The sequence below is a fragment of the Eleginops maclovinus genome, chromosome 9 (assembly GCF_036324505.1).
Source record: "Eleginops maclovinus isolate JMC-PN-2008 ecotype Puerto Natales chromosome 9, JC_Emac_rtc_rv5, whole genome shotgun sequence".
Classification (NCBI taxonomy): domain Eukaryota; kingdom Metazoa; phylum Chordata; class Actinopteri; order Perciformes; family Eleginopidae; genus Eleginops; species Eleginops maclovinus.
The window spans coordinates 464,768-492,753 of NC_086357.1; the positions used below are offsets into that span (position 1 = coordinate 464,768).

The 27,986-nt window shown below is 42.3% G+C and overlaps 1 protein-coding gene across 2 annotated transcripts in view; it reads right to left on the reverse strand.

Annotated features, from left to right (window-relative positions):
* frem1b (Fras1 related extracellular matrix 1b) overlaps window positions 1-27,986 on the reverse strand; it is a 65,651-nt gene that overhangs the window by 31,549 nt on the left and 6,116 nt on the right. For both annotated transcript variants that reach the window (XR_010166394.1, XM_063890725.1), the window contains exons 2-20: window positions 27,133-27,379; window positions 26,958-27,052; window positions 26,426-26,685; window positions 25,623-25,822; window positions 24,825-25,148; window positions 24,320-24,428; window positions 24,062-24,193; window positions 13,993-14,337; window positions 12,269-12,411; window positions 11,982-12,178; window positions 11,711-11,801; window positions 10,241-10,408; window positions 9,842-10,050; window positions 7,355-7,448; window positions 6,245-6,497; window positions 5,939-6,133; window positions 2,483-2,671; window positions 2,124-2,320; window positions 898-1,123 (exon numbers count right to left, since the gene is read on the reverse strand). Coding sequence is in view for 1 of the 2 variants with exons in the window: in XM_063890725.1 (XP_063746795.1) it covers window positions 898-1,123; window positions 2,124-2,320; window positions 2,483-2,671; window positions 5,939-6,133; window positions 6,245-6,497; window positions 7,355-7,448; window positions 9,842-10,050; window positions 10,241-10,408; window positions 11,711-11,801; window positions 11,982-12,178; window positions 12,269-12,411; window positions 13,993-14,337; window positions 24,062-24,193; window positions 24,320-24,428; window positions 24,825-25,148; window positions 25,623-25,822; window positions 26,426-26,685; window positions 26,958-27,052; window positions 27,133-27,351 (3,646 nt within the window). In the remaining variant the exon portion in view is untranslated. The remainder of the gene's footprint in view (window positions 1-897; window positions 1,124-2,123; window positions 2,321-2,482; window positions 2,672-5,938; window positions 6,134-6,244; window positions 6,498-7,354; window positions 7,449-9,841; window positions 10,051-10,240; window positions 10,409-11,710; window positions 11,802-11,981; window positions 12,179-12,268; window positions 12,412-13,992; window positions 14,338-24,061; window positions 24,194-24,319; window positions 24,429-24,824; window positions 25,149-25,622; window positions 25,823-26,425; window positions 26,686-26,957; window positions 27,053-27,132; window positions 27,380-27,986) is intronic.

Below are 27,986 nucleotides of genomic sequence, written 5' to 3' on the forward strand. Positions count from 1 at the left end.
TTTATAAGTAAAGAATTAGGGCAGATGTGTAATATTGAATGCAGCCGAACCATTTATTACAATGCATTTATGTGATGGCTTCAAAGCGAAAAAGCAAACACACGCAGATTAAAGTATGCTTTTATTTTTAACAAATATTTTTGTTTCAACTATTCCCAATGTGCTTTGCGACTGAAACATCCAATCACCAAGCTTGTTGACAAATCGTGAGGTTTTTCAAGCAAAAACGACGGGCGGCCTATACACAAAAATAGCTCAGGATTATGGGTAGTGTAGTGTATTCGGCTATCCAATATGATGAGTACTGCAGATATCACTGTGAAGTCAATCGAGAGTAAAGACAATACTAAGTTCCGGCTGTAAAATTCTCCATTGGGACGGACGCTGGTTTTGAAGGATATTATTGAATTATTATTGCTTGCTCATAAAGACATGTTTATGTACGTATAAAATGCTACCAAAGAGGGTTATAATCTATGAAGAGAAGTGAGCTTCATGACAGAGTTAATGGTGAGCTAAACATAAGAAAGGAACTGCATTCTGCTATTATATTCACAGTGAACACTAACTGCACATTCCACAATTGTGGGAGCAGGCAGAGAGGCCAGAGAGAGGGCCAGAAGGAAATAGCGGTGTCAGATACCTGGTATTGCACGTGACAGGATAGTTATATTAGAGTAGAGAAGGTTCGGATGATATGCTGGACATCCGGAACTCGCGAAGCCAAGAGGCGAGGACTCTGCCTTTGCTCCAGCCAGAAACCAACAGCACCGCACTCAAAAATATACATATAACTTGTCATAAGTGGACCGCCCTCTTATCCATAGAACCCATACAGAATGTTGCATTATGGTGATACAACCATTTGTCAAAGTTACTTGTTGGCCTCTCTCTTACCTTGATGGAGCTCCTGCAGGGTGAAGGAGGTGATGGGGAGGCTCTTCTGCAGCAGTTCCACTCCCATGTCCTTGTAGCGGCTCGTCTCTGTGCCATGGATGCCGTTGATCAGACTCCCGTGAGCCGGCGGCTGCACCACTGTGAAAGTCAGAGTATCCAGGGGGCCGTCCAGATCAAAACCGTTCAGAATAGACGGAGTCAGCTCCCTCATCCCACCCTCCTTCACCTGCAGGAGATGAAGAATGGGGATAACTCCACACCTTTGCTAGCGCCGCATGGGGCTGGATGCAGGAAAACACGTTTCAGGCTGGGGCCGACCTCCAACAGAGGACCCTTTGTGAACAAATCCTACGCGTTTATCGTGCTTCTATGCAAATAATGTTTCCTTTGCAGTGTTATTAAAACCGAAATCAACAAGACATCCTTCATATATATATATGTAGCTGTTACTTATACATTTGACAACAAAACTTTAAATAGGTAGTAACTCCTTAACTTATACGTTTGTAAATATAAGCTAAGTAGCTAACGTTAGTGCGGGAGAATACAATCTCAAGGTTTCAAAGTTTCAAGGTTTTATTGGTCATATGCACAGCATATAAAACGTATATGTTGGCAATGAAAATGTTATATCCCATGCTCCTCCAGCAACTCAACATACATGGTGCAAATAACATAAATAAAATAGTGCAAAAAGAGAGAAGATGTGGGGACTACAGACTGGAGCAGTGACCTATTGAAAATGTCTGTGAACACATCTGCCAGCTGAACTGCACACACCTTGAGAGCACGGCCAGGGATGCCATCAGGTCCAGGAGCCCTGTGTGCGTTGATCCTTTTCAGAGACCTACACACATCTGCACTGTTTAAAACCAGTCAGCAGGGATCCTGGGCCTTCTGTGCCTCCACAGCCGGGGGCTTCTCAAAGCGTGCATAAAATGTGTTCAGTTCATCTGGGAGAGATGCAGACACTTCCTCAGCACCACTCGTTGTCCTTTTGTAGTCTGTTATTGTTTTTAGTCCAGACCACATGGTTCTGGCGTTGGAGCCCGAATACTATCTAAAAGCTTAATGTAAACATTTTAGCAAACGCTAACATTAGCTTGATACAGACATTAGCAGAGCATTGGCTCACGTTACTAAACTAATACGGTTATACAAAGTTAAGCTAAACCTTTGTCTTAAAAGAAACTAACTAAGAAAAGTTAGTCTTGAGGTGCACGTACCGTGAAGTTGGCGAGCAGAAGTGAAGGCGTCTCATCATTGGTTGGATTGATGATGATGGAAAAGGGGATGGGGGCGGAGCGGTGCAACCCATCACTTACACTGATGGACAGCTGGTCGATAGTTGGCTCTGCCCCTTTGCTTTCTGATTGGATGTAGTTGATTAAACCCAAGTTCAGGTGGACAAGACTGAAAGATTCTGGGAAAAACAAATAAATGCGCCAAGGTAAGGTCAGGTGAACGCTCAACACGCACACACGCACGCACACACACACACACACACACACACACACACACACACACACACACACACACACACACACACACACACACACACACACACACACACACACACACACACCGACTCGGACTCCTGCGTTGCTCTTCTCGGAGCCTGGCGTTGGCAGTGTGTTTTCCAGGTAGCCGTGAAGGGGAAGAGTCTCCAAGTGAAAGGTCAGCTGATCAGGGTGACTGTCAGGGTCTGTAGCTGCCAGGACCCCCCCACAAAGACAGGAAGAAGAGCCCTCATCCACCACCAACATGGACATACCTGCACCACACAACGATAACATAAGTCCACCATATTTTAAGCTTACTTTTCAATTTTCCCAAAAAACGGAAGAAAATCTTTTGAAAAACGCAATGTAGGTTTTGTACTTATGCTGATAGCAGAAAAAAATGCTGCGTATAAGTATTGTTCTTTATAACTGTTTAAGATTCACTCTGTTATTTTTTTACTGGTTGTACGTTTTCAAATTATTATTTTATTTCCGAGATGAAAAAATAAATAAAGAATACATCTATTTAAATAAAAATGATTATTATTACCTCCAGCCCATTGTTTTTTGTTTTTTTTAAAGTTATTTTTTGGGGGCTTTTTGCCTTTAATCGGATAGGACAGTGGAGAGTGACAGGAAAGCGGGAGAGAGAGTCGGGTTGGGATCCGGAGAGGACCACGGGTCGGGAAAAACTTTTGCTGACAAAAGGTTCTTGGGCAAAAAATAATTTAATTAATAATTGAGATATTGAGTAACATGAGTTCCAAGCTTTAGGATCAAGGAACATTATTGAGATGTATTGCAGATAACTTTGAAGGAAAGGCTGGATATTCTCGTCATAACATAAACAACATAAAAATGACTTTAAGGAGGAATTATATTGAGTCGAACATCATGATTAAAGAAAGAATGTAGCAAGACACAGAATGAAAATGACTTACTTTAAATTTTAGACTGACAAAATTGTTAAAACAAGCTGATTGGATGGAACAAGTGAAACACACACACACACACACACACACACACACACACACACACACACACACACACACACACACACACACACACACACACACACACACACACACACACACACACACACACACACACACACACACACACACACACCAGAGATGGAAATTAACTTTTTTGCCCACCGGCCAATGTGGCTGGTGGATTCTAAAATGTACCAGCCACTCAACTTTTTTACCAGCCACTTTTTATGAGTAATATATATATATGCGTTAATGTTTACAATATAATAGGGTGTATTTTTTTTCTTCTAATCAGTAGGCCTACCAACAAGTTTTCATCAGAATTGATTATACAATAAGTAGGTGCTACCAAGGAACTGAGTTGCAAATGTTACAGTCTTACTGCATATGATATGATAAACAATACACAAGTATCTGCCATGTTAAGTCATGTTTATTCTGGGAAACATTGTGCCATTAAACTTCATAAATGTACCTATTTCCTCAGGAAATGGTTAACACTTTCAGTCACAGACAACACAAGCACAAGCCACTTGCAACCATTACAAATACAAACCATAGGCATAGACAGTGCATCAAACTACCCAAGATCCAAGATGCTTCATAGAAAAGGATGATCTCCAAAACATCAGCGAGAAAACTTTTAGAGAAGTCAGCACAGTTCAGCATGTTGAACCCTGAGTCCACACAACAGTACAGAACAATTCTGTCAACCTCAATGTCCCAGTTCCAAATGTTACATAACTAGCTATTTTCAGGACGAGAACATGACATTAAGATGACTAGTGGTCCTTCACGGCTTCCAATTTAATTTTTTTTTTGTCCCCATGATGAAGTTGTTTGACCTGGGAGCGTCCAATGCGTAGGCTACTGACGACAGGCTGAGCAGTAGCCTACATGGTCTGGCTCGTTTCCTCGTACACCAGCCTGTCGCGATCTGTTGTTCGCCATCTCTCATTAAAAAAGCGCTTAGCCTTTTTTTCGGTGGTAGGTCTATTACCCCCCCCCCCCCCTCCTGTACACTCTCCTCAGCGGGTCTTTTCACCCCGGTGATGTAACTGTCATGCGTATGACCCATTTATGCGAATTCGATCGGATATGACCTGAAAAGTATTACCCGCAGTAATAGTAGCCACCCACAGTGGCTGGTAAAGTGACACAATATACCCGCCAGCATTCAAATCCACCCGCATATGGCGTGTGGCGGGTGCTAATTTCCATCCCTGACACACACACACACACACACACACACACACACACACACACACACACACACACACACACACACACACACACACACACACACACACACACACACACACACACACACACACACACACACAGAATAACAGTGTATGGGGACACAGACAAACCATCCAACTCCAATCCCTCTTCTTGGCTCCAAGTCCGGCGACAACTTTCACACTCCCCAGGAGAGGGTGAATGTGTGTGTGTGTGTGTGTGTGTGTGTGTGTGTGTGTGTGTGTGTGTGTGTGTGTGTAAATATATGTAGTGAACCCCACCCTCATCCCTCCCAGTACAGAGTGTGTGTTGGACTGGTAGGTAACGGAATGTCGTCAGGCTCAGAGCTGTCTCAGCTGCATTAAGAGGATTTCCAGCATTCAAAACACAGATTTTATACAAAAAAGTTATTAACTGTTTGTAAAATATGATGTTTGTTATGAATTAAACTGCACAACAGTGTTTTCAAGTTGCTGAAACTTATTTTGAAGGTTTGCACATTTTTTTAAATGTTAAATCATGTCATGGTATTCATAAATGTAACAGTTTATATTTTTCCTTTTAAAATGTATTATGTATCGTTACTACTGTTGAGGTTTGGCCCAGCCACACGATTCCGTTGCGTTGACGCACCTTCCCATTCACTTTGAATGGGGTGATGTCAAGCGTTGCCTAACTGCATTTTGGTTCCGTTGCTTCGCGGTGAAAGTCGAGAAAAAGTTCAACTTTTCAAGCGTCGACGGAAGCGCCAGTCAATCAAATCCTGCGTATGCAAAAAGCCAGAACAAGCGCTAGCCAATCAAACCGCGTGTATGTGTGTCCGGGGCGGGAGATTAATGTGATTTGTTGCGTTAAACCCAAGCGCCAGACACGCCCACCGGTAATGTAAGTAAGATGTCTCTCTGGGCTCTGGGTGTGTCACAATATAACAAACCGCAGATTGATCCATAATGGAAATAATTATTTCTCAATAGTTTAAAATAAGCCCAACATCAACCAAATATAACAGCAAAAACAAATGTGCATTATTCTTATTATTATTATTATTGATATTTTGAATTAATATAACAGAATAACCGTGTGTGGGGACCTTTTATAGTGGTAGTATTACAACGACATTTTCTTTATTTTACTTACATTACTCAAAGAACATTTTAATGGCATGATTTTAACTTGTAACTGAGTATTTTTACAGTGTGGAATAAGTACTTTTATTTAAATAAAAGATGGGAAGTCTTCCTCTTACAGCAGTTCCTGTTCCTTACATCCTCAAATTCAGCTGGTACCTGAGAGAGATCTTACCCAGAGTGATGGATGGGACTTCATTGTTGACAGGAAGAATGGTGATGTTGAGGTCGTACACAGGAAGTGTACCATGAAGAGGCACTGGTGGGGGAGGGGCATCTCCGTGGCAACAGCCGTCTGTTCCTCCAGCCTCCCCGTCAGAGATGATGAGGGTGACACTGTCCACCACTGGATCAGGTCCAATCTCCCCTCCTGAAACACAAGCCAACAATTCTCTCTGTTCTTTGGGAAACTGACACAACAATAATAACTAAAAGTGACCTGAAGAAGTGAGCATCTTTCGGTTCCATGATGCTCTCTCACCAGTGTGGACGTAGTAGACGTGTCCCTGCAGCAGGTCCTGCTGGGAGAACTTGTCCACGTTCAGCCCCTCTCTCTGCAGCGCCCCCCGGCCAGGACTCCGAGCCAGCATGTAAGTCAGCCTGGAGTCCTCGCTGTCCCGATCTGTGGCCGACAAGTAGTCCACTGTGATCTGGACCCGCCCCCCCTCCTGGCAGCTCAGCTCCCCTCGCAGACCCCCACCCAGCTGGGGAGGTTCATCGTTCATCGGCAGAACCTGGGGACAGTAGGAGGGGAATCATTACAAGCAGACACTTTGGTCCGGTGGACACTGTGTCGGAGGTGGGGGACAGGGCAGTGATGGCTAAGCTGTCATCATTGTTGGACAACATGTCCCCCCCTCCGGTACACCCTGTCTGCACTTTTCAGCTCCTTCAGTGACAGGCTGCTGCCCCCCTTCCTTCCTGTAGTGGTCCGACTGTACAACCTCCATGGCCCCTGGTAGACCCCAACCCACACAACAACAAAGACTGAAACACCCCTGTTGTGCGAATGTACTTCTCTATGATCATTATTATTACTGGCTGCCTTCTTAGTATTACTTTTTAATACTGTAACAACGTCTGCTGATGTCACACTACTTTCTTCATACAACATTTATGTATGTTTTATAAATACCCCTACTGCTACTTATCTTCTCTTCCTGAATGTGTTGAAAATTGTATTTGCGGAAGTTTTATTTTAGCATTATGTGCATGTCTTGTAATGCACACACATTTCTTTCATTGCACAGCTACTGTAGCTACACTGTAGTAGTGTATATGATATGGCAATACATCTTTCAATCTTGAATGCCATTTATTTAATAATGTTTTTTTTTTGTTTCTATACACTTGCTGTAACAATGTTAATTTCACCTCTGTAGGAAGAATAAAAGAATTCTGATTTGGATTCTGTTTTTAGATAATGCAACTAGATACATTCATTCCTTCTTTAGAGAGTACGGTGCCTGTTAACAGATAATGTTTTGTTGAAGTCTGTGATTTAAACTTTTGGATGAGCGATATAGACAAGATCTCTGTCGTGGAAGATATCTCATAGGATGTTGAATGATGATGGCCACAGGAAGTCTACCTGTATGAGCAGGACGACGTCAGCTGAGTTCAGCCCATCCGTCACCTTCAGATGGACTTTATCCTCCGCAGTCTCAGAGTCATCGTGAATGTACCTGCGACACATAGAACCAGCATCAGTACAGTGGAGGAAATAAGTATTTGATCTCCTGCCAATTTAGTTAGTTCAACCACTTACAAAGAAATGAACAGTCTGTCATTTTTATGGTAGGTTTATTTTAACAGTGAGAGACAGAATATCAAAACGAGAATCCAGAAACTTACATTTAAAAAAAAGATATAAATTGATTTGCGTTTCATTGTGGGAAATAAGTATTTGATCCCCTTGCAACCAACAAAAATGCTAGCTCCCAAGGACTGGTTAAATAAGTCCTCTCACTTTAAGAAAGTACTCCTGATGTCAACTCGTTACCTGGATAAAAGACACCTGTCCACAGTCAATAAATCAGATTATAACCTCTCCACAATGGGAAGACCAGAGACAGGTCTTGTGATTAAGGTGAAACTAATGTCTAGGAAATCAGGGACAAGATTGTAGACCAGCACAAGACTGGAATAGAATACAAGATCACCAGCAAGCAGCTTGGTGAGAGAGAGACAACTAGTTTGATTATTAGAGAATGGAAGAAGCATAAAATGACCATCAATCGCCCTCAATCTGGGGCTCCACCATCTAAGATCTCACTTCTTGGGGCATCAATGATCATGAGAAAGGTGACGGATCAGCCAAGAACTACACAGGAGGGACTTGTTAATGATCTGAAGGCAGCTGGGACCACAGTCACCAAGACAACTATTGGTAACATACTGCGCTGTAATGGATTTAAAGTCCTGCAGCGCCCGGAAGGTCCCCTACTCAAGAAGGCACATGTACAGGCCATCTGAAGTCTGCCAATGATGAAAGTCCACAAAGGTTCATGTTTTTGTTACTTAGTATATTTTTTATCCAGTAAGTTCTGTTTTCACATTGCAATGATGTGTGCACATTAAAGAACGATGCATTGCAAACATATGCTAGTGGGTCCAAACCTTATAGATTAGTACCCCGATAATAATAACGTGTTCTCCTCTGAATGTAATGAAACATGTTGAATTGTCAGTTAAACATTTTTTCCTGTGCGCTACCTGTGTGCAGCTGATTTTGGTTTTGTTGTTTTTCTAATTCCGTTCCTGATAACATTCTGCCAGAACTTTCTGTTATTGGTCTGAATTCCTCAAACCCTCCAACAATGTTTGATTCAGGCTTAACTGGACAAAGACTGTCTGTTTGTAACATACATTTGTATCAAACTGAGATGATCAAACTAGACTTAAAGAAGGAAGTCAAACTTTTAGGATGTTAGTTAAATAGAATACCTGCAAATTAAAGTGGCATTATTACTCAATGATGCCCGCCAGTTTCCCCGCCGCACTGCCCACTGTACTGTAATAATGCCAGTTTTTGGTGCCAATTAGTTTAAAAAATATTTAGTTTGCTTTGTTTGAGTGCACTGAGGCTGCATGAAACGAATACTCAGACGAACAGTTGGAAAGATTTATGTGGGTACAGAGATGAGACTCACCCAGGAGCCAGACTAACTGACACACCCACAATAAAACAATCACATGGAAAACACAGAGCTGACTGAATGTGTTATTTCGTCCTGAGGTTTAAGTTTATGTTGCTGTGGGGTGCAGCAGAAACTCCACTACTATCCAGTCACACAACTGCAGACCAGCAGTAGACAGAGGAAGCAGCAGTGATATCCACACAGCTTTTATCCCATTTATACTCCATGTAGCTGTTCAGTGTTGCAGAAAATCATCAGTGAAATATTTAAAAAAAAAACTTGATTATTCCAGATCATTTTTCATGAAATTATCTTCTTAATAACCTGAGGGTTATGTTTTCAGAAGGATGAATCAGGCTCTGTTTGGTAAAAAAAAAAAGGAGAAAAGTAGCTAAAATGATAAATATTTTGTATTTTATTTCAATCGAACACATGCATTAATATGAGAGGCAGCAGCGTAAGGGGCCTGCCATGGTTAGGGGCCTTGAGCAGTCTGCGGTTTGTTCCCCTCCTCAAGGAGACCTCACAGTGCAGAGTCAGTGAATACTGCATGCTTGGTCCAATTGGGAGTTACTCTCACTCTAATCCTAACCCTCCAAACCAAATCCTTACAGAATGATCTCCTGTCAGCCCAAAGAATATTTGAAGTAATGAAATGACAAAACGAGACTCAAAAAAGCCATACATACACAGTATGACAACAAAGAGGCACACCATCGACCACAAAGACAAAAAAAAAACAGACATCTAATTGACCATAGAAGTGAAATAAACACTAACTCACACAAAATGAAAATAAATAAAATGAAAATAACTACCAAGCTTCAAAAAACAACAAAGAGAGGCTAAACACTAAACACTCTGTGTCTTGCTCATATGTGGAGTTGGTGGTGTGGCCCTCAGGGGAATAATCCTTTCAGGCCCACATCATGTCTGACCTGAGTCGGAGTCCCCTCAGGTCGTGCAGGGTGAATGATTGTCCCTGCAGCAGCATCCGGCCCTGTAGCTCCAGCCTGCCATGGTCAGCCGTTCTCTGCATCTCCACCCTCAGAACCTCCTCCCAACTGTCCCGGTCCTTAACCAGGAGGTGTTCCTCAGTCACAAAGGCCCCTCCACCCTCCTCCACCCGCAGCAGGTTGGTGAAAGCCTGATACAGAGGATCAACCAACAGAGCTATATGTTCAAAATGGATAGAATTATTAGTGATAAAATGAATTTACTGAATGATAACTCTGATGGTAGTTTGGTCAGAGATTATTATATGACATCAAATCCAGTCTTTATTCCAATAACCCATCCCTTGCTCAAACCAGCAATACAGTGGTTTGGCCTCTGACCTCTGGTGCCTGGTCATCCACAGGGAGGACGGTGATGTTGAAGACAAGGTTGGAGATGGTTCCGCCGAGGTGGTCGCTGATGGAAAAGACAAACTGGACAAACAGTGGATCTGGGCCGATGTCCTCTACTGGAGGCATGAAGGCCACCTTCCTGTGGTTCACTGCGTGCTGCAGGAACACAACACAGAGGAACTCTTCTTCAATACAGATCAATTTCCTAACGCCCCAACCTTATCGGATTCCAAAAGAGTGTGGCAACTATACTGGTGTCTGATTCTCAGCCACAAAGGTCCCGAAGAGTATAACCTAGCAAACATCTAGCAACACTGTTGCAAACTCTAGAATCTTGAAACAGAAATAGCTATTTACATTAACTCAAGTAATGTACTAAAGTACAATTTTGAGATATTTAATTTTTTTATTTCCACTACTCTGCGTTCTCTAAGCAATAAACTGGACGAGCTTCAGCTACTGGTTGGTAGAAACAGAGACTTATCTTCATCTTCCGTTTTGTGATTCACGAAGACCTGGCTGTGTGGATCGATCCCGGACTCAGCGCTACAGCTGGCGGGCTTCCAGCTGCTCAGAGCGGATCGAGACACTGAGCTCTCAGGCAAATCAAAAGGTTGAAAAATCTGTTTTTATACTGACAGTGGCTGGTGTAACGATGTGACAGTCATCCTTCTTTCCCTTCTGCTGTTCTCCCTGTACACCAACAGCTGCACCTCCAGTCACCATTTGGTCCAGCTCCTTAAGTTCGAGGACGACACCACCCTGTTGAGCTCCAGGGAAAACAACCTGAAGCTCAACACACTAAAGACAGTGGAGATGGTTGTGGACAGCCCCACCCACTGAACCCTCCCATCCCTTCCACCCTGGACACAAACTGTTTACCCCGCGCCCCTCTGGCAGGAGGCTGTCTCCACCTGAACAGTTTCTTCCCCTCTGCTATCGGCCTCCTCAACATGGCTCGGGACCCCCACTGACACTGACCCTCAGCCACATCAGAGACTCTCTGTATCACAGTAATGCACACAATGTAACAAGACTTTGTTCACCCTAATACTGTCGGTGCTGCACATCCCACTGAATCCTGCACATTGCACATTGTATCATACCTATATTTCAACAATATTCCATGTAAATATAGCTATAATCTTAATGTTAGTATAGTTTTCTTAAAATAGTTTTAAAAATTGTATTTATCAGTGTTTTCATTTATTGTATGTATGTATATGTATGCACCAATACCATCATGACTAATTCCTCGTATGTGTTAACGTACATGATAATAAACCTGTTTCTGATTCTAATTTAACTCTAAAACATACCATGATGCACTAACTACTTGATTGATTGATATATTATTATTTTTCAGTTCCTTGCTGAGCTCTTAAATCTTCTCTTCTTTCTCTAAAACGGACCAAATCGGCCAGTGCTGTTAAATATTCCAACATAATATTATTAAACCTGTGTGAAGGCCTTTAACACCGGCACCATGTGGTCTCTCTTCATGCTGCTCGTGGTGTCTGTGTAGAAAAGACGTCCCGCATCCGTCAGCCTGAAAATAAAGAGAAGTAAAAGCTGTTTCATTCAATATTTGAATCACTGTGTATGAGTAGATCAGATGTTTTTGAAGGAGTTTGATATTTTAGTTTCAGGTTAGCAGTTTTTTAAAACTAAACTAGGCTAAAGATGTCATGGACCTGAAGATCTCAGAGGGGTTCCATCTTGTCCTTACCCAGGATGCAGCGTGATGTAGCAGGGCTGTGTGATGACGTAGTACAGGTCTGTGTCTGGATGCTCCGGGTCGGTGAAGTGGAGGTGAGCCTGAGTGACATAAACCACCTCCGTCTCCTTAACCGTCAGGGAGCGAATGCTGCCAGAGAACTCCACCGGTAGCAGGTCCTTCACCGGGAAAACATGCACCACCACCGTCTGGATCCACAGGGGGGAGAGGGGTCAATGTGACAGAAAAACATTTGTATTCTGATGAGAGAAAAGTTTATCTAAGTTTCTAAGACTCACATATATCTGGGAGAGGTTGGGCGGCTGGTGGCTGTCAGACAGCGTGAAGTCGAAGGAGTCCTCAAACTGTTCCTCTCCTGAGTGCTGGTAGTAGATCTGACCCTGGATCAGATCTCTTTGCAGGAAACTCTCCACTGGGTCTCCTGCATGGAAAGCACAACGGATCTAAATACACTATATAGAAAAAAAGTATTTGGCCGCTCCTCTTAATAATTGAACTCAGGTGTTTCATTCAGACCCGTTGCCACAGGTGTATAAATCAAGCATCTAAGCCAAGCAGTCTGCCTTTACAGACATCTGTGAAAGAATGGGTCGTTCTGGAGAGCTCACTGGATTCGAACGTGGTCCTGTAATAGGATGCCACCGCTGCAACAAGTCAGTTTGGGACATTTCTTCTCTCCTAGATTTTCCCCGATCAACTGTAAATGGTATTATGCAAAGTGAAAACGTTTAGGAACCACAGCAACTCAACCATGTAAAGTTACGGAGCGGGGTCGCCGAGTGCTGAGGCGCATAGTGCGTAAAAGTGGCCAAAGCTCTGCTGACTCAATAACTGCAGAGCTCCAAACCAGCTCAAATCACGCTTCTCTATCTGGCAGTCTGATGGATGAGTTACCTGCCTGACTGCATTGTGCCAACTGTAAAGTGTGGTAGAGGAGGGATAATACTATGGGATGTTTTTCTGGGGTGGGCCTCGGCCCCTTAGTTCCAGTGAAGGGGATTCTTAATGCTTCATCTTACCAAGTCATTCAGGCCTGACTGTGCCCCAGTGCACAAAGCAAGGTCCATAAAGGCCTGGCTGGATGAGTTTGGTGAGAAGAACTGGACTGACCCGTACAGAGCCCTGACCTCAACCCCACTGAACACCTTTGGGATGGACTAGAACGGAAAATGCGAATCAGGCCCTCTCGTCACACATCAGGGTCTGACCTCATAATATATTGTATTTCTATAGCACACTTTAAAAACAATGTTTTCTCAAGGTGCTTCACAATGCTATGGGGAGAAAGAAACAAACTAATATGAAATAAAAGCTACCTAAGGATCATATTTACAAATACTCTTCTGGATGAATGGGCAAAAACTCCCACAGACACACTCCAGCATCTTGTAGAAAGCCTTCCCAGAAGAGTGGAAGCTGTTACAGCTACAAAAGGGGGGGACCAACTTATTGCCTAAGAATTTGGAATGAGATGTCAAAAAAGCTCCTGTAGGTGCAATTTGTAGGCGTCCCAATACTTTTGTCTATATAGCGTATGTATAACCCCACAGCTGCATCACCAGATGAAGAGCATCGACACACAAGAAAAAAAACTTTTGCAATTGCTGAGTTGCTACAACTGCTGAGAGAAACTGCTGAGATCAGTGGATTTACATGTATTGAAACGTTGTGCTAAATGTTGCTAAAAGTTGTAAAACATGAAAGTGACCCCATACACCAGACTGGAAGAGTCAAAAACAGTTCAATTCTAAAGTTAACTAAATAAAAGGGAGAAACCATGACTTCATAGAGGTTCACTCTAAGGTCAAATCAGTTTTTGTTGCTGAAGAAATGTCTTTAACAAGGAATGGGGCAAAAAAAAAGAAATTGTGTAAGGTTTAATTTCTAACCACAGTAACCACTTTGAGCTTAAAATCTAAATAAAAAAATCTGTCTTTTTTATCAAAGTGTATTAAGTACATTGTATGTGACTATTTTTCAAAAAAAACTAAACACGTTTCACCTGTGTCCTGGGCGGAGGTCTTCCTGACCAGCTGCCCCGCCCTAGGGCTGGAGGTCACCTGGTACAAAATGTAGTCGTCGCTGGAGTCCAGGTCGGAGGCCAACAGCATGAACTCCTCCAGCCGCAAGGCGCCATCTTCCTGCACCTCAACTGCCACGTTGTTGATGAGAAAGGGCGGGGAGTCGTCTTTGGGCAGAATGTTGATGGAGAACTTGTGGCGAATGCTGTGACGGCCGTCGCTGATGCGGAAGATGATGTGGTCGCGGGTGGTATCGCTGTCCGAGTGATGGTATACGACAACACCCTCCCTCAGATCCCGCACACGAAACATGAACGCCTTCCCACCTGGGGAACAGGGAGCAGCATCAGACTGTACACATGTTTACATCTGGAGAGGAAGTCTACTTAGGGTGAGATGATGGAAGACCCCAATATATTGGGACCCCAATATATGTCCGACATGCTGCTCTGTTACGAACCACCCTGAGCTCTCAGTTCTACAGATCTTACTCATTCTTCCCCGGGTCAGAACCAAACACGGCAAAGCTGCTTTTTAGTTTTTTACGCAATGCACATAAGGAACAAACTTCTAGAAAACCTGAGGTCCTCACCAACGCTGAGTTCTTTTAAGTCAAGGTTAAACACATTTATTCTTACTGCTGCTTAGCCAGAAGTCATTTAACTGTTTTATCTTTACACCTCTTGCAACACCTACTGTATTTACAATGTTGATTTTAAACGACTTTGTATCTCTTTTTATTGCAGTTTAATACTCTTACAAATGTTTTTTTTATAGAAAACAAGCATATCTCCCTAATAACTTAATAATGTGACCCAGAGACTCAAAAGCAGCACTGGATTATATCAATGCACTGGGTGTACTTTCTACTGTTTTTATTGCCTTTTAATGGGTATGAATAAATAATGGGTATAAAATGCAATTAAAAGAGGTGTGTCCTATGTAGCAAGTGTATTTATTTGACAAGCACTGATTTTGAGTACCTAATTCATATGACTCTGAAACCTTTGAAGAAATATGCTTATTTTTCATCAAAATATCAATATAAAATATTATTATAAGTATCAACATCCAATAAAAGAGACTGTTCACCCCGATATCAAGCACAAATTCAACACTGCTTCGGCACATGGACATCTGGCTTGAGTGTTTATGAGAGCGTTTCACATGTGTATATGAGAGATTTTTACATGTTGTAAATGATTTTGGTTTCAGTAAACTAATCTTAACCTATATATATATATATATATATATATATATATATATATATATATATATATATATATCTATATCTATATATATATATATATATATATATATATATATATATATATATATAGATATATATATATATCTATATATATAGGTGTGTCGGAATATCAGCACTGGTTAAAATATGTAAAACTACATTTGTGTTGTTCTCGCTTTACAAAATAATGATTCTAGTATAAATAAGTTGTGCTTGAAAAATAAACTGTGGCATATGAACTTTTTCCGTATGTTGAGTGGGACGGATCATGAAAAACTTGTCTGTCCTATATTAGTGAAATGTAGGCCTTGTCCATCTGTCAGCTCTGTGCTGGCTGGCCTTCCTAACACTGTACGTCATGCTAACCGCTAACAGGCCCTACCGGCAGACATGTGTTGTCAGAGGACGGCTCGGTTCCTAGCCAAAGCTTTCGCACTTTGATTCAATTACCGTGTCTAACACATGCACTGTTTTTTCTCTCATTGTCATTTGGAAATAACAAGTTTTTCTTAGCGCCTGAAGGCACCGCGAGGCTCTGGCTTGGGTTTGTGCTGCGAACATCGGTGGGGTAAAACATGGCGTCCTTCCCGGTTGCCGCCCGGTTGCCAGGATAACGCTTCCTGTCTCCCTGCACGCGTGCCAGAGAGACAGAAGGGCAAGGTCAGCAGACAGATTGAGAGACGAGCGGTCGCGAGCCTGAACCTCATTAGCAACTTTACCGAGGGAAACCGGCTACTGGTCCAAGTGATGGAAACAACTTGGTAATTGGACCCAAAGGTGGCTTTGGGCAGCAGGCCCATGAAGAAGAAAATTGGATGGGAGGAGTGTGTGTCTGTGTGTGTGTGTGTGTGTGTGTGTGTGTGTGTGTGTGTGTGTGTGTGTGTGTGTGTGTGTGTGTGTGTGTGTGTGTGTGTGTGTGTGTGTGTGAGTGTATGTGTGTGAGTGCAGCAAGACAGGCAGCCATCCATTTGGCTGAAGGCGTTGGACCGAGTCTGCAGTGACTGTCCCCCCCCCCCCCCCCCCCCCCTCCCCCCACCCCAGAGTCACAGCATGGAGAGTCAGTGGCTCTCCTCAGAGGACCCCCTCACTGCTTCCTACAGGCCCCCGCACAGACAAGCAGCCAAAGTTTTGTTCCGTATGTGGCAGCCAAACAAGAACCCAAACAGAAGAGATGAAAAGATGCTAGGGCAGGTGCTGCTGTCCCACAGGCAATGGGGGAGAGGGGGGGGGGGGGGGGGGGGGGGGGGCGTGGAAACATCCAACCATCCAACTTCTACAGTGTTCTGTCTCATAATGTCTGTACAGGTGTTCGATGGATGATGGTACAAAGAGGGACAGGAAAACCAGCAGATTAAAAAATAAAAACGAATAAAGAAACAAGAGAGGAAAATATGACGTACCTGCCATAATTAATGCAAGCACTGTACTTCAGAATCATTTTGTCAATTTAGTATTTTTTTAGTCTGCTACATTTCTGTTAAATGGACCATTCTGCTTCATAAAAACTTTTCCTGAGATTTTGATTGCTAGGAATTTTACTCATGAAGAGTATGTCTACACACTGGTAATGCTTCTTTTTAAAACACTTGGCAATAAACCTGTTTGTGATTCTGATTCTGATATCCATATACATACACTATATAGACAAAAGTATTGGGACACCTACACATTGATGACACCCCATTACAAATTCTTAGACATTAATATGAAGTGCCCCCCCCCCCATTGAAACTTTAACAGCTTACACTCTCATCTTTTTATAAGATTTTAGAGTGTTTCTGTGGGAACCACTCATCCAGAAGAGCATTTGTGAGGTCAGACACTGATGTTGGACGAGAGGGCCTGGCTCTCCGTTCTAGTTCATCCCAAAGGTGTTCAGTGGGGTTGAGGTCAGGGCTCTGTACGGGTCAGTCCAGTTCTTCTCACCAAACTCATCCAGCCAGGCCTTTATGGACCTTACTTTGTGCACTGGGGCACAGTCATGCTGGAACAGAAACGGGCCTTCCCCAAACTGTTTCCATAAAGTTGGAAGCATAGAATAGTCCAGAATGACTTGGTAAGATGAAGCATTAAGAATCCCCTTCGCTGGAACTAAGGGGCCTAGGCCAACCCCCAAAAACATCCCATAGTATTATCCCTCCTCCACCAAACTTTACAGTTGGCACAATGCAGTCAGGCAGGTAACGTTCTCCATTCTCCAAACCCAGACCCATCCATCAAACTGCCAGATAGAGAAGAGGATTGGTCCCTACACTGAACACGTTCCCACTGCTCCAGATGCCAGTGGCTTTATCTAATCAAAACTTTCTCATGGGTTTTTCTGTGAAATACTCAATACCCTAACATCCTCTGGCCTTTTAAGGTTTCTTTAAATTCAACATTTGATGAAGAACAAATAAATGTAAGACCGTCCAGCTTCAGATGGTACATGGAGCTCAAGAAATGTTAGGTTTGGGGGTTGTTTGCTCACATCCATATGTGCAGAACAGCGGCGCCGGAATGAGTTTGAAAGTGGGGGTGCAAAAAAAAAACAAAAAAAGGAGCATGGTTTCGTGCTGGGTTCCCCGAGACAATTTTGAAAATTCCAGAAGCCAATTAGCATTCACGCACGTTTTCATGTGGGATATTACGATATAAGATAATAAAATAAGTAAAACAATAAACTGTCATTATGTTATGTGTGGGTTGGTTGTTAGGTGCTGTGTAGTGATTTCGGGTGGTTTCATTCAAGCTGATTGGACTGCATGTAGCATCTTTTTGCATAGACTGATTTAGTCTACAAGTTCTGAATGAATAATCTGGTCAAATAAACTGCGCCTGATATTGACAAAGACACACCATCATAACCTGAATTTCCATTCAAGGACTAGGTAGTGCTATAATAATGATAATAATAATCTCTGTTTTCTGTCCTGCGCAGCCAATAAGGTCATTCCCATTCTCAGCGCAGTGCCATGACGCACCCGCATATTTTGGCCTGCAAATCACTGACAGATTATAATTTCATTGCGTTTTACAAGTGCCCTATAACATTGAAACGATCAAAAACATTGAAACAATCTTGTGCTCCACCACGTCCTCAAACAGCTATAGATCTACTTCAATGTTGCTCATAGATAGAGGAAGGTTTGGCGTATGGGCTCCCCTCCACTCATGAACTCTTGACCTCACCTTCGTGAATAATAAATTAAGGATTCAAATTCACTCTGTTGGCTTACATGATGCAGCCCACCAGGTTCTAAAATGACGTCATACTGCCAGAATAATTTCTATTGGATCGGCAATTAAAAATCACAAGGCCAAACAACGGATAACAGTTAAGATAACAACTGAGCAGTTTAATTATTTTCAGTTTAACAGTTGCACAGCCAGCAGGTTGGTCTACGGCTCCACTGCCATTTCAACAAAAAACTCTTGAATTAATTTTAAACAGACCGACAGAATATAGCCTACAACAGAAGAGAAAGGCTGAAGGCTGAAGTTTTTTTAAAACTACAATATTCCTATTTTTCTTTCCCAAAGAACGCAATCCGTTGTTCATTAGCTAAACAGAATTGCGTAAACACCGATTCAAGGTTAAGGGCATCCGTTAAGTCCTTGTGAATGTTAAGGAACAGCAATGAGGCGCTTCTCGGTCATGGACGACCAGAGATACATTTTTACGCTGTGGAGGCAGGAAAAGCTTCTTTTTCCTGCGGTGGCATTGCTGAGCGGGGTGGTGTAAGAATTAATAATCAATATTATGTGTAACTACAATACTGTCTTATTCTGAAAACCGTTTTACTTTGAAACTGTTTATTTTGTAACTGGATGTTGGTTTTAGCCTCAGATAGTATGTAGCTAATATTGTATTGTATATATGAGTAGAGGGAGAAGGACGCGTGGAGTTACATACTAAACACACCGCCTCTACCTCTCACTCATTGATGCTGCAATAATACTATTGCGTGTTTAATAACCAATAAACCTCAGAAGGATTGCATAATAGAATATCTAATATAGTTCTACAAAAGATGTTTGTATTGTAAAATAGGCCTCCTTTTGTTCCCGACCGCCAGACAGTAAACCGCTAAGAGAGTGGCCTGTGGAAGCGTGTTCCGAATTATTGAGCCACAGCTGTGAAACTTTTGTAAAACCTATGGCTACATCCTTTTATTAAATTATTTTTAATTAATTATAATTATAATAATTAATTTATTAAACAACACCACCACACCAACCAAAACCCCTCCCTGCTCAGACTATGAGACACTCCACCTGGACTCAGCTGACGTGCGGAGGACCCTACTCAAGGTGAACCCCAGGAAAGCTGCAGGTCCTGACAACATACTGGGGCGTGTGCTCAGAGACTGTGCTATCCAACTTGCAGATGTCCTCACGGATATATACAACATCTCTCTGAGCCAAGCCATCATACCAGCATGCTTCAAAACCACCACCATCATACCACTACCCAAGAAATCCCCAGCCTCAACACTGGACGACTACCGGCCGGTAGCACTCACTCCCATCATGATGAAATGCTTTGAAAGGTTGGTCAAGGCCTATACAACACCCAGTCTCCCCTCTACACTTGACCCATTCCAGTTTGCATACCGTCCCAAACGCTCCACGGATGATGCCCTAGCAACAGCACTCCACCTATCTGGCTCATCTGGAAAACAAAAACATTTACGTGCGGATGCTGTTCATGGACTTCAGCTACGCCTTCAACACAGTAATCCCCCAACGCCTGGTGACCAAACTTGGCGCAATAGGCATCAGCACCCCATTATGCAACTGGTTACTGGACTTCCTTACCGACCGACCACAGACAGTAAGAGTTGGCAAAAACTCCTCAGAGACCACCATCATGAACACCGGGGTCCCCCTGAGATGTGTGTAGAGCCCCTCTGCTGTTCACTCTGATGACTCACGATTGTTGTTGTGTGTAAACTTTAACTTGCACATTTGGGGTATGGGGAAACGTAATTTCAATCATCTGTATAATTACTTGTACTAATTGCATGGTCTTATTGACAATAAAGTTAATTCATTCATTCATTCATAAATACTCCGTTTAAACCTTATAGGAGGAGCTTCACTTCGTTTTCTTTTAAATCTACTCCTGGACTTCGAATAAAAGAACATTTCCTACAATTTGGTGACCTCCCGACGTGATTCGAAGTGCCAGGACAGACGTGGATTGGAGGGAGAGTCGACACAACCTAGATACTCATTGGAAATTCAAAGCTAATTGAAATATGTTACATAACTTACTGGAAGATGATGGAGTTTCATTTTGAGTGTAATTATGGCACAAGCCAATTAATAACATGTTGGAGCTACGTCAGACCATAAGGGGTTTTTCAATGACAGGAAGAAATGTTGAATTACATATAATGATAGATTGGGATTAAAAAGGTTGAGCATAACATTCATAATTTCACTATTTAGTGTTTTGAAACAGATAAGAAACATGCAGGTTGTTTGAACTATCCAGAGGATGGTTTGAGTAAGTGGTGAAAGTCAAAAGGGTAAATGACAGAGTATGTGTTTGGTACTGTGAAAGTATGCAATGGTATTAGATGATCTGATCACAATTGCAGAGCTATAACTCAATATAAATTTGACCACTGAACAAGTTCAGCACTACATAAACATTTGGATGAAATTCATTGTGTAAACAAGCTTTAGAGCCTTTAAAGATTTTTTTTTAAATCACATAATTCCTAATGTTAACTTTTCAGTTAATAGCTACACGACACATTTGACCTAAGGACATTAGTAAGAGACATTAACCAACCAGCCAAAATACAATCAAAACATCAAATTTAGACTGAAGGGAGTTTGATCAAGGTCAATTCCTTTTAAAGGGACAGTTAAAACCACTAATGAAAGATGTTTTGATCCCTTATTCAGACCATGAGCAGGATGAGTTTGTCTAAAAGAAGTGCCTTATAATTTGCTATGTTTATATAAATGAAATGCTCTATGAACCACTCCTCGATTAATCACGTATTACAACTTGGTATTATTATATAGTGGATTTCTGTTATGATTTTACACACAGTTAATTTTTTGTTACATGATCATATTGAATTAGTGCCTTTACACAGGACTAGAATCCTAAATGATTTGTTTACCTCATTAGAAGATGTGAATGGAGGGAATTGATGATTTTACGCATTTAGGAAATTGCTGCTATTTTTCTAGGTGCCATTCCGGGATTTAAAACCACAAGTATTCAAAGATAAACAACTGTATGATCGTGTATAATTTCCATAGGTTTATGTATAATGCAAGGTTCGGATAAAGAACATATTGATCATAGTATTGTTTACACACCTTAAAAGGTGTGTAAGGAGGGAATTGTAAGAAATAATAATCAATATTGTGTGTAACAACAACACTGTGTTATTTTGAGAACTGTTTTACTTTGAAACTGTTTATTGTTTAACCGGATGTTGGTTTTAGCCTCAGATAGCATGTAGCTAACATTGTATTGTATATATGAGTAGAGGGAGAAGGACGCGTGGAGTTACATCCTAAACACGCCGCTTCTACCTCTCACTCATTGATGCTGCAATGATACTATTGCGTGTTTAATAACTGATAAACCTCAGAAGAATTGCGTAATAGAATATCGTACGTGAAAGCTTCATGACTACACTAACAAGATGGCGACGGTGACGTCATAAGAGGACCCGCCCCCGATGATGTCAGCCAATGGAAGAGTCCGGAGAACCCCATGTGACAAGCGGCCAACAGGATCCAGTCCCCCGCTACTAACCATGAGAGGACGAGACCGGAGCTAGTCTTATTTTGAAGTTGTTTATTTTTATGACCGGAAAGGGATGGTTGCACAAAGTATGTTTGTATTGTAAAATCGGCCTCCTGTTGTTCACGACCGCCAGACAGTAAACCAGTAAGAGAGTGGCCTGTGAAGCGTCTTCCGAACTACTGAGCCACAGCTGTGAAACTTTTGTAAAACCTACTGCTACATCCTTTTATTAAATACTAATTTTAAACCTTATATGAGGAGCTTCACTTCATTTTGTTTTAAATCTACTCCTGGACTTCGAATAAAAGAACATTTCCTACAATGGTCAGATAAATGTGAAATAGCTGGCACACCTCTGACATGGTAGCCTGCATTGCGGGGTGCTTGCGCAGGATGTGAAAACACTCGCCGCTCCCTCTGAGCTTCCCTTGGAGCTTCCTTCTGAGCTTCCCTCTGTTCCTACATGTCTAAAGCAACCACGAAAGGTTAACTCCATGCCTGTACCCCTTGGGGCGCCTGCACTCCTTACACCTCAGCCGCCCCCCCCCCCCCCCCCCCCCCCCCCGCCTTACTTCGTCCCTCCTAGCTGGTAGCATGAAAACCTGTTTGGGGACAGTGCATCTGCTCCCTGTGCACGGCAGCATGAAATGGCATAAATCCCTCCAATCTGCTCGGTCCAGCTTCTCGTTGGAGACAACGCGCTGGGCTGGAAAGGACAGACGTCGATGGAGAGGGAAGCAGTGGCGACGGCAGCAGCAGTCGCGCTGAAACGGCCCCCCTGGCAAAGTGGCCGCGGCCCCATTTTACACCTGATTAGGAAACACATGCTGGGCCACTTCACATATGCTTTCCCAGCCACACCACAGTCAGGACGGATGGGCAACACATGGAGGAAAAATGGCGGAAAATGCTATAGGACCCTCTCTGGTAATTCCTAAGGGAGGTGTGTCGGAATACCAGCACGGGTTAAAGGGGCCAAGGTGAGGACAGGGGATTCTTGTTTTCTTTTTTAAAGTAATGGGACTCATTCTGTGTACTGCGTGTAAATAAAAGTACAAAAGTGCATTTTACTGTCTACACACAGTTTATGTACTGAATCCAACCAGGAATGCGCTTTGGTGATTTATCTTGTTGTGTAGCTTTGATCAGCTGCTCGGGGTTTGAACACACATCTTTACCAAAACATTGGAAGTCGTTGGATTCATGGAAAAACACATAAGTAAATATATTCAAGGTAAATGCAAATTAAATTAGCATTTAATTTGATTTAGAATTCTATTTTTTGTTGAATAACTGTTTAATTTGTCTGCATGTACGTATACATGAATACATACGTATAAGTGTTGAAAAAATTTTTTATTTCACGTTTTGGTTGAATACTCGTTGCTGATCAGTCAGTTTGGAACAATCTGCTGTCTGCTCTTTTTGTTGCAAAGTGCTGCTGAGGACGCTCTAATCAAGTCATATCAACCGCAGAAGGAACTCTGGTTCATTCAATGTCAGCGATTGCAAAGATAGAACATTTGTTTGTAGCCGTCAGAAAGCACGGTGTATTATATATATATATGTGGAGAGCACCAAACTCTTGATTAATGATGACTTAACAAAAAGATAACAATTACAAGAAAACTGCAGAATAAGACAGACAGGAAGCACACCCTGAAGGGAACAGTTTAAGGACTGGTTCATGGAAAAGAAAATGTCAATAGACTTGGACAGTTACAGAAAACCTTGATCAGAGCTGCTGTCAAATGATTTCAAAATCTAATTTGTGAGTCACTCTTTAATAAAATCATTTGGGTATACCTGTTTTCTTTGTGTACTTTCGCTATTTTTCATCATCCTCAAATTAAAACTTTTATATATTCAACATTATTGATTGCATAATCAATCATTAAAGCATCTTTTAAAAAACACATTTAAAAAAGAAGAAAAATGTTGGACCTTTTATGGTGGAATATAAAACAAGCAGCATATAAGGATTTTAGTAGTCATTCAAAAGTAAAAAGTCAAGGTCGTTGGTGACCTTTGACCTCACCTCTGACACTAAGGCGTCCATGTAGCGGTCCGTCAACAGCCACCAGGTAGACTTTATCGATGTTGTCGTTGTCTACTATCTGCAGCTCCTCCCAGGTGACCGGTCGGGACTGACCCTCCAGCAGGTCCAAACCTGAGACATAAATGACACCATCATAAATCTGAGGGCTTTTAAAGTTAAGCTTTAACATGATGACACAAACTATTTTTTTTCAGATCAATCAATGTAATTTGATTTAAATTAGAAGAGTTTTAGTACCCATGTTCCAGGAGACTCTAGGTGCGTTTGTTTCAGTCACCCTGATGGAAATATGGACCATGAAGGGCGGGCTGGTGATGTAGGACCCGTCTATTACCTGGAATTCCACCTTACATAAAATCATTAAACACAATATTACAAGACATACGAGTAGAAATGTAATATTAAATCAAAAACTGAGTTATACATGTAATAACTGCCTTTTGTGATTGGCCAACTTATAATTAAAAGTAAAAGGCAAAAATATTTATATTTAGTTCTGTTGATGAAAAATAGACAGTAACAGTTAATTTGCATATTCTATTTTAATCATCCAGTTTTGTAATCCAGTTGAACATAATTGTAAAAACAATACTTGACAATACTTCTCTTAACTCAGTTATTTTATATTTAAAATAAAATAAAAATACATATTTTATAGGATTTTCCATTTATTAAGACTTTTTATTAAGACCTTTATCCTTCATTATTAATTATTAATTATAATACGCACAACCTCCAGTACCTCGTAGTTCCTGCGTTGTGATTGACTGCTGTTGGGCGGCTGGTATGCAACTTTCATCTCGTGTAGGTCCAGCCAGGTGAAGGACGTGACGGGCTTTGTGTGGTCATCAAGGTGGGTGATGTAGCCCTCGGAGGGGGGGCTGGTCATGTTAAAAATCAGCCTCTCCTGCGGCGTCTCAGGATCTTTAGCATCCAGAGAAGCCGTGGTGAGCGGGGTGAGGATGAACTGGTCCACCTCCAGGATGAAGGAAGCCATGAAGACGGCTTGAGGCGGCTGGTTCTGCATGGCCCCGTGGATCAGAACTGGTAACCACACCGTCTCTGCCTGGGGTGCGGGTTACAGGGGCGTGAAGGGAAAAATAAAAATAAAGTTGAAGCCTCAGAACTTTCTTTTTCCCCTCATGCACTGAATATGTTTCAACACGTGTGTATCACATTGAAATCAACACACACTGCCACAGCTCTCTGCTATATACAGTGTTGAAAAGACAGTAAGAACAGACAATCAGATGTGTTAAAAATGTGAAGAAAAAGCTAAGACACACTGATTATGTGCTAACAAGGACAGGAAAAATGTTTTGAACATTTAGGATTTTTGGAGCAGTTCTAACCCCTGCAAATAGCGCTTCTCCACATCCTTCTCCACACTCAGAGCTGACAACATGAAAGTGGGATATCGCCTTCTTACTGCCAATAAACTTCTTCTTCAGGTCTAAGATGCTAATCTGGCCTGGAAACTTAAGGGAAGTGAATGCTGGAAAAGAATCACATAAATATTAATCCTCGATGTTGCCCGTACCTCCAGCAGAGCCCTGCTGGCCTTCTCCCTCAGCTCCACCCTGATGGGGACGTAGTCGATCTCTGGTGACGGAGGGTTGAGGTGCTGGTACTTCAGGCCGGAGCTCAGGAAGTCCTGACAGCTTGTTTTGAGAAAACCAACCTGGTTGGTGTCATGAAGACAGGGTTTGTTTCCCTGACAGAGGGACGCTGTCTCTCTGCCTGAAGGAGGACACACACACACACACACACACACACACACGCACACACACACACACACACACACACACACACACACACACACACACACACACACACACACACACACACACACACACACACACCTTTTAAATACAATATTATTGTTTAAAGATATTTCTTGATTTACTTTTGGTTTAATTGACTTTTTCTAGCTTATATTTAAATATTAAACTAAACTTGTTTAATTCTTATCACTTCCTTTTTCCTTTAACTTTATTTTATAAAATATTTTCTTATAATTCTTCTTATTTGATTATTACTTGATTGTTCAGCTTTGTTGTTTTAATGTAATGCAACACACTATCCACGTTTTGTGCTGCTTATTATTTAGAGAATATTTTTAGACTTTAGCTGGCAACTTCCTTCATTACAAGAGAGTTCACTGCTAACAGAGGCCGAAGCAAAAGTGTAGTTGCTATGGTTACAGCGGTTAATCTTTTGAACAGAGCAGTGTTAGAGGACCTCTGTCAGCCAATCAGAAACCACTATGTTCAGCTCTTAAAGCTATCAATAAAAACCCCAACCTGAACCAGTTCTGAATCTGTCCAGAGTCCAGTGACGTACCCTTCCTCTGTGTGGGGTCTTCCTCCCTAACCAGCCGACCCAGAGCAGGGACGCTGGTGTCAGTGCTCATCAGCCTGACGGTGCAGACCAAGTCTGCTGAGCTCCGGATGTTTAAGACAGAGCCATCGATGGAGTTGGATAAACCGTAGAACACAGGAACCACCAGCGGAGTGCTCCCGAGCTGCACCACACCACATCCCGAGTCTTCCACCTGCACCGCCAGAACCACGGTCTCCACCAGTGTGTCAGAAGACGTGAACCTTCAAACAAACAACATTCAGCGTGTGAGAAGAGCGTCTTAAGGCTTGGTTTAAAAGTAATTAAAATCTAAATTCATCAATCAGAGGCACGTTTGAAGTCTACAACATGCTGGCAGCATCTGTGATCTGATCGATAGACTGGTTGAGGGAAAATACTTTAATACAAATTCTATTATGAAGTCCGTATTTAAAGTTAAAAAACTTTTACTATGAAAAGAAGAACAGGTATTTTGGTCGACCTAGCTACAGTAGTGACACTGAGGCTCACTGACCTGTAGATTCTCAGCATCACTGTGTCCTTGTCCAGCAGAGGATTTCCATTGTGGGAGTACTTCACCTCATCCTCTAAGAAGCAGCAGTCAAACACCTGCATGAACACAAACAACTATAATACCACTGTTCTGGTTCTGTCACTATATGACTGTACACCTGCAGAAGTGGCCTCACCTGTGGAGTCAGCTTCCCCACTCTCTGAGTGATTGGTTCATTCATCACCACCTCCACCTTACAGTCTGAAGTCGGACCAACATTGATCTTCAGCTCCATCTCTGTGATGAACACTGATCGACCTCTGGTAACCTTCACACCCGAGTTCACCACGACCAGAGTCCCGCTGCAGATGGCCGTCCACGCCAGCAGCAATAGCGTGCGGACAGCAGCAGCCATTCTGGTCGACTGTGAGAAAAGTTGTATTCTGAAGAGAAATGAGCTGACAGATTTCAATTCAGTCTTTGACCCACATCTTCTTTTGGTAATGTCAATACAACCTGCAGACAGAAGCGTAATGCCTTCAGACACATCAACCATACCAATCTGGGGGGAATGATCGATCCACTTAACTAATGTTTGTCTGCACCTGATGAATTTAAGTCCAATATTCACACAGCTGTTGACCCTTGATCTCTCAAAACATACTAACTTCTTCCCTAAACACTAAATCTGGTTATGTTCAAGCTACTTACACCGCCATCCCATGAACAGCTCCAAATATTCTCCAAAGTTTGTCATCACCTAAAACTTCAAACCATGAGCTGCTCAGCTCTAAATTGCTACAACTGACCTTGGTCAATACCAAAATTCCTCTAAGTCCTCCAAACTCTCTCCCAGCATGCAGCAGGCCGGCCTAGTTTCTTCACCCCGCTGCTGCTCACTCTAAGCCGGAAATTCACCCTCCATTTCACTTTGACCAAAGCCTACTCAAGGAAACAAGGGGTTAATCTGCGTGACCTTTTAGAGGTGCTGGAAATGGCATGGGGCGGGCGAGGGTGTTTTCAGGATCAAAGCAGGGCGCCAATTGGAGC